Source organism: Zalophus californianus, chromosome 9, assembly GCF_009762305.2.
Source record: "Zalophus californianus isolate mZalCal1 chromosome 9, mZalCal1.pri.v2, whole genome shotgun sequence".
NCBI lineage: Eukaryota > Metazoa > Chordata > Mammalia > Carnivora > Otariidae > Zalophus > Zalophus californianus.
In genome coordinates this window covers 58,845,368-58,853,418 of record NC_045603.1, presented here as the reverse complement: position 1 = coordinate 58,853,418, position 8,051 = coordinate 58,845,368, and the positions used below count along the sequence as shown (strand labels likewise).

At 35.9% G+C, this 8,051-nt stretch overlaps 1 protein-coding gene across 1 annotated transcript; it reads left to right on the top strand.

Annotated features, from left to right (window-relative positions):
* Positions 1-6,802: 6,802 nt before the first annotated feature.
* On the top strand, positions 6,803-7,741 carry LOC113922364 (olfactory receptor 6C3-like). Its single transcript, XM_035729266.1, has one exon. The coding sequence runs from the start codon at positions 6,803-6,805 to the stop codon at positions 7,739-7,741; it is 939 nt and encodes a 312-aa protein (XP_035585159.1).
* The last annotated feature ends 310 nt before the right edge of the window (positions 7,742-8,051 follow it).

Here is an 8,051-nt window from a genome sequence, read left to right as displayed (position 1 = left end):
CAAGAGACTCATTTTAGACCCAAAGACACCCCCAGATTGAGAGTGAGGGGGTGGAAAACCATTTACCATGCTAATGGACACTAAAAGAAAGCTGGAGTAGCAAGCCTTATATCAGACAAATTAGATTTTAAAACAAAGACAAGAATAAGAGATGAAGGACACTATATCCTACTTAAAGGGTCTATCCAACAAGAAGATCTAACAATTGTAACTATCTATGCCCCTAACATGGGAGTAGCCAATTATATAAGCCAATTAACAACAAAAGCAAAGAAACACGTCAACAAAAATAAAAAAATAGTAAGGTACTTTAACACCCCCTTACTGAAATGGACAGATCATCTAAACAAAAGATCAAAAAGGAAATAAAGACTTTAAATGACACACTGGACCAAATGGACTTCACAGACATATTCAGAACATTCCATTCCAAAGGACAGAATACACATTCTTCTCTACTGGTCATGGAACATTCTCCAGAACTGATCACATCCTAGGTCACAAATCAGGTCTCAACTGGTACCAAAAGGTTGGGATCATTCCCTGCATATTTTCAGACCACAATGCTTTGAAACTAGAACTCAATCACAAGAGGAAAGTCGGAAAGAACTCAAATACATGGAGGCTAAAGAGCATCCTACTAAAGAATGAATAGGTCAACCAAGAAATTAAGGAAGAATTTTAAAAATTCATGGAAACCAATGAAAATGAAAACACTACCATTCAAAATCCTTGGGATGCAGCAAAGGCAGTCCTAAGAAGAAAGTATATAGCAATACAAGCCTTTTTCAAGAAACAAAAAAGGTCTCAAATACACAACCTAACCCTACACCTAAAGAGGCTGGAGAAAGAATGGCAAATAAAGCCTAAACCCAACAGAAGAAGAGACATAATAAAGATCAGAGTGAAATCAATGAAGTTGAAACCAAAAGAACAGTAGAACAGATCAACAAAACTAGGAACTGGTTCACTGAAAGATTAATAAGATTGATAACCACCGGCCAAACTTATCAAAAAGAGAAGAGAAAGGACCCAAATAAATAAAATCATGAATGAAAGAGGAGAGATGACAATCAACACCAAAGAAATGCAAACAATTATAAGAACATATTATGAGCAACAATATGCCAGCAAATTAGATAATCTGGAAGAAATGGATGCATTCCTAGAGATGTATCAACTACCAAAACTGAACCAGGAAGAAATAGAAAACCTGAACAGACCTATAAGCACTAAAGAAATTGAAGCAGTAAATAAAAATCTCCCAACAAACAAGAGCCCAGGGCCAGATGGCTTCCCAAGGGAATTCGACCAAACATTTGAAGAAGAATTAATACCTATTCTTCTGAAACTGTTCTAAAAATTAGAAATGCAAGGAAAACTTCCAAACTCATTTTATGAGGCCACCATTACCTTGATCCCAAAACCAGCCAAAGACTCCATCAAAAGGGAGAATTACAGACCAATATCCCTGATGAACATGGATGCAAAAATTCTCATCAAAATACTAGCCAATAGGATCCAACAGTACATTAAAAGGATTATTCACCAAAACCAAGTGGGATATATCCTGGGCTGCAAAGTTGGTTCAACATCCGCAAATCAATCAATGTGATATAATACATTAATAAAAGAAAGAACAAGAACCATAGGATCCTCTCAATAGATGCAGAAAAAGCATTTGACAAAGTACAGCATCCTCTCTTGATCAAAACTCTTTAGAGTATAGGGATATCATAAAAGCCATCTATGAAAAACCCACAGCAAATATCATTCTCAATGGAGAAAAACTGAGGGCTTTCCCGCTACGGTCAGGAACATGGCGGGGATGTCCACTATCACCACTGCTATTCAACATAGTACTAGAAGTCCTAGCCACAGCAATCAGACAACAAAAAGAAATAAAAAGCATCTGAATCAGCATAGAAGAAGTCAAACTCTCACTCTTTGCAGATGATATGATACTTTATGTGGAAAACCCAAAAGACTCCACCCCAAAACTGTTAGAACTCATACAGGAATTCAGTAAAGTGCCAGGATATAAAATCAGTGTACAGATATCAGGGGCATTCCTATATACCAACAACAAGACAGAAGAAAGAGAAAGTAAGGAGTCTATCCCATTTACAACTGCACCCAAAACCATAAAATACCTAGAAATAAACCTAACCAAAGAGGCAAAGGATCTGTACTCAGAAAACTATAAAATACTCATGAAAGAAATTGAGGAAGACACAAAGAAATGGAAAAACGTTCCATGCTCATGGTTTAGAAGAACAAATATTGTGAAGATGTGAATGCCACCTAGAGCAATCTACACATTCAGTGCAATCCCTGTCAAAATACCATCCACCTTTTTCAAAGAAATGGAACAAATAATCCTAAAATTTGTATGAAACCAGAAAAGACCCCGAATAGCCAGCGAATGTTGAAAAAGAAAAGGAAAGCTGGCGGCATTACAATTCCAGACTTCAAGCTCTATTACAAAGCTGTCATCATCAAGACACTATGGTACTGGCATAAAAACAGACACATAGATCAATGGAACAGAATCGAGAGCCCAGAAATGGACCCTCAACTCTATGGTCAACTCATCTTCGACAAAGCAGGAAAGAATGTCCAATGCAAAAAAGACAGTCTCTTCAACAAATGGTGTTGGGAAAATTGGACAGCCACATGCAGAAGAATGAAACTGGACCATTTCCTTACACCACACGCAAAAATAGACTCCAAATGGTTGAAAGACCTCAATGTGAGACAGGAGTCCATCAACATCCTAAAGGAGAACACAGGCAGCCACCTCTTTGACCTCAGCCAGAGCAACTTCTTCCTAGAAACATCGCCAAAGGCAAGGGAAGCAAGGGCAAAAATGAACTATTGGGATTTCCTCAAGATAAAAAGCTTTTGCACAGCAAAAGAAACAGTCCACAAAACCCAAAGACAACCGACAGAATGGGAGAAGATATTTGCAAGTGACATATCAGATAAAGGGCTAGTATCCAAAATCTATAAAGAATTTATCAAACTCAACACTCAAAGAACAAATGATCCAATCAAGAAATGGGCAGAAGACATGAGCAGACATTTTTCCAAAAAAGACATCCAAATGGCCAACAGACACATGAAAAAGTGCTCAACATCGTTCGGCATCAGGGAAATCCAAATCAAAACCTCAATGAGATACCACCTCACACCCATCAGAATGGCTAAAAGTAACAAGTCAGGAAACGACAGATGTTGGCGGGGATGGGGAGAAAGGGGAACCCTCCTATACTGTTGGTGGGAATGAAAGCGGGTGCAACCACTCTGGAAAACAGTATGGAGGTTCCTCAAAAAGTTGAAAATAGAGCTACCATATCATCCAGCAATTGCACTACTGGGTATTTACCACAAAGATACAAATGTAGGGATCTGAAGGGGTACATGCACCCCAATGTTTAGAGCAGCAATGTCCACAGAAGCCAAACTGTGGAAAGAGCCAAGATGTCCATCGACAGATGAATGGATAAAGAAGAGGTGGTATATATACACAATGGAATATTATGCAGCCATCAAAAGGAATGAGATCTTGCCATTTGCAACGACGTGGATGGAACTGGAGGGTGTTATGCTGACTGTAATAAGTCAATCAGAAAAAGACATGTATCATATGACCTCACTGATATGATGAATTCTTAATCTCAGGAAACAAACTGAGGGTTGCTGGAGAGGTGGGGGTGGGAAGGATGGGGTGGCTGGGTGATAGACATTGGGGAGGGTATGTGCTATGGTGAGTGCTGTGAATTGTGCAAGACTGTTGAATCACAGATCTGTACCTCCGAAACAAATAATGCAATATATGTTAAGGAAAAAAAAAGAAGTAGATAGCAGGAGGGAAAGAATGAAGGGGAGTAAATCGGAGGGGGAGAGGAACCATGAGAGACAATGGACTCTGAAAAACAAACTGAGGGTTCTAGAGGGAGGGGGTTGGGGGGATGGGTTAGCCTGGTGATGGGTATTAAAGAGGGCACGTTCTGCGTGGAGCACTGGGTGTTATGCACAATGAATCATGGAACGCTACATCAAAAACTAATGATGTAATGTATGGTGAGTAACATAACAATACAAAATTTAAAGAAAAAAATTTTTAAATGAAATAAAAGCCACATTAAGGAGGGGCTCTGAAGGGTTACCCTAAATTCAAAGGGCCAATATAGGTATAAACCTTCTCATCAGTCTTTAATAGGTTGTTCTTTTCAGAAGACAATCAAGTCATACTAGAAATCCATAGCAGTGTTTTCCACCATTTCATTCTGGTAAAGAAATCTTCTCTAAGTTGCCAAAATTCAAAGGATATAAGCATACTAAGTCTACTGAAGACTAGTCCAGTTTCTGGGAGAAAAATGTGAATTCCTTGTACAATCATGGAAGAGTGAAATTCTAAATCAAGCTTTCACACACCCAGAATCACGTTGTTTGTATATTTGCCTACTTACCTCAATCATTTTGCTTTTTATAATTTTTAATCAATATTTATTGAAATGATTCACCTGTATCTTTAATGATTCTTCTCCTTGGCACCCTATTTACTTAATGAGTTCCCCTGGGCCAACAAAAAGACACAGGTAAAATAAGTCCAGTTCCATTTCTATGCATATATAGAGAAGAACATCCCGTATTTTCTATTTTTCAAAACAGTGTTTGCAGGAAAATATAGCAGTCCCTGAACCTAAGGAGAATATTACTTAGATTTTATAGATGTATAATCATAGAATTACAAAATACTGATTTTCACAACAGCATTTGCAGGAAAATATAGCAGTCCCTGAACCTAAGGGAAATACTACTTACATTTTATAGATGTATAGTCATAGAATTACAAAATACTGATTTTCACAATAGCGTTTGCAGGAAAATATAGCAGTCCCTGAACCTAAGGAAAATACTACTTACATTTTATAGATCTATAATCATAGAATTACAAAATACTGATTTTAAATGATTGCATGAATAGAAAGAAAAATGATTTAATCAATAAGTGTTTTGTATTATATGAAAAGAGGCAAATGGAAGAGTACCAGTCAACCCAGGTGTAACTGAATTTGTAAATGGAGTTTGAGTGAGAGATGAAAAGCAAGAAAGAGTTGTATTATAATAAAATGCTGTCAGCATTTTATAGTATCAGGAATGAAGGGCATTGAGAGTCAAAGAGAATTATACTTCTTAAGAACCATGAAAAAGTTAAATCAACACACTTGTTTTGAAAGCACAATAGAAACCAAATATTTTGCTAACTCGATTTACCAGCTCTGAAATTGTGTAAATGTTTAAGCAAATCAGATGATAAAATTTGAGACTAAATCATCAAGAAGAATCAGGAAGTAAGTAAATTTTTTCTTCAATGTATATATTCCTCATTTTACTTAAATGTTTTTTAAAAAGTGTTTGTACATATGTTTATGGAATTACAACCCTTTCAATACTAAAAATTAAATAATTGCTTACTACCAAGAAACTATTAATGAAATCACAGAAATAAATCTTGGATTGTTGACTTTTTTCTAATTTGAAATTGTATGCTGTTACAGAAACAGGATTATTTTGAAAATTCCCTACTGGAAAGAATATCTGCTTCCCAGTTAAGATTATTTTGACCATCTACTTTTTCCTTTTCCATAGCTGTATTGTAAAAAAAAAAAAAAGGAAAAGAAAAGCATTATGCATTGTATGAATTAAACTATTTCTAGACAATTATTTAATTTAGTAATAGAAGGTTACCTTCTTGTCCTTCTGCCTTTTCATCAGAAAAGGAAAAAAAATAAGAGGGTGATAGCATCAACCAAACCTTGAGAAAGTAATTTATGAGAGAATGCCAACAAAACATTCCCATGGATAAACATGCACGTTCTACACCGAGATGATTACTGTGTTGACTAAATGTTTAATCTTGTGAAAGTTTTCTTAACTAACTCAAAATATAAAATGTGGAGGTAAAAGTAAATGCCCCCGTGAGATTTCAAATGCTATATTTAGATTATCCAAAATCCAGACCAGTTTTTATAATATTGAGGAAAAGAAAAATACAATTAGAGTATTTTCATGTTTTTATAAACTGAGCTAAATATTTTAAAGAATAATTAGAATATTAATTTCTTAAAAAATTAGAATATTTAAGGCTTCAGCTTAAATGTTAGCACAAGATATTATTTTTTATCCACGGCCAATGATAGTGTATTTTCAACAAAAAGAAATAAATTATCATATAGTTTCACTCATATACGGAACATAAGAATAGAGCAGAGGACCACAGGGGAAGAGAGGGAAAACTGAATGGGAAAAATCAGAGAGGGAGACAAACCATGAGAGGCCCTGGACTCCAGGAAACAAACTGAGGGTTACAGAAGGGATGGGGATGGGGGAATGGGGTGACCAGGTGATGCGTATTAAGGAAGGCACATGTTGGGATGAGCACTGGGTATTATATACAACTAATAAATCGTTGAACACTACACAAAAACTTATGATGTAGTATATGTTGGCTAACTGAACATAATACAAAAATTAAAATAAAAAATAAAATATTTAATTAAAAAAAAGAAATCAGTATTTAACTTCAAATAATATTTATTACTTGAATGTGAGGTCCAGTAGAAATTGGACAGAGTTGCTGAAGGAAAACATTTGTTTTTGGATTTCATAGATTATTCATCATCATGGATATTCTTAAGATTCTATACTCTAACCTCAATCCTGTTTTAACTTTTTTATGTCCTATAGGGGAAGATACATTTTCCATTCTAAAGGGGGGATGAAAGGATCAGCAATGAAAAACCACACAGTACCGACAGAATTCATTCTTCTGGGGCTATCAGATGACCCAGAGCTTCAGATTCTGATTTTTCTCTTTTTAATTATCACATATATATTAAGTGTCACTGGTAATTTGACCATCATCACTCTCACCTTGGTTGACTCCCGTCTACAGACCCCTATGTATTTCTTCCTCAGGAACTTCTCTGTATTAGAAATATCCTTTACAACTGTCTGTATTCCTAGATTTCTGGTCACAATTATCACCAGAGACAAAACGATTTCATACAGTAATTGTACAGCTCAGTTGTTTTTCTTCATCTTCATGGGAATAACTGAGTTTTATCTTCTAACTGCCATGTCTTATGACCGCTACGTGGCCATCTGTAAACCCTTGCATTATACAACCATCATGAACAGAAGAGTCTGCATTTTACTTGTCTTTTGTGCTTGGCTGGCAGGATTCTTAAATATCTTCCCACCAGTTATTCTTTTTCTCCAGTTAGATTACTGTGGCTCCAATGTCATTGATCATTTTACTTGTGACTATTTTCCCCTCTTGCAATTATCGTGCTCAGACACGTGGCTCCTGGAAGTGATTGGTTTTTACTCTGCAATAGTGATTCTGCTTTTCACTTTGGCATTAATAATTCTGTCCTACATGTTCATCATTAGAACAATTCTGAAACTGCCTTCTGCCAGTCAGAGAAAAAAGGCATTTTCTACATGTTCCTCACACATGATTGTCATTTCCATCTCTTATGGAAGCTGCATATTCATGTATGCCAACCCCTCTGCAAAAGAAAAGGCATCACTGACCAAAGGAGTTGCTATTTTAAATACTTCTGTTGCTCCTATGATGAATCCATTCATATATACCCTGAGGAACCAGCAAGTAAAGCAAGCCTTTAAGGATACTATCCAAAAGGTTATATTTTTCTCCAGTAAATGAAAGTATGAGTAGCATTCAAAGAATGAAGTTCTTGTAAATACTATTATTCACACTTTCTTAAACCTCCCTTTCCTTTACTAGAGTTATGTATTTTCCCTTTTTTTCCATTCCCATATTAAAGTTTCCCAATCACTGAACTCAGTAAATTTGATCAACTGAATATTGTTTCAGAATTTTCTGTAAATTCAAGTGTTTTATTCAAATGTATGTGGATGAAGTAATACAATTGGGTCAGTGATTATGATTTTGAATGGTAGTGGTTTTCCTTTGAAGAGACACTGGGCATTTAGTTTGATGGAAAGAGCGTCAG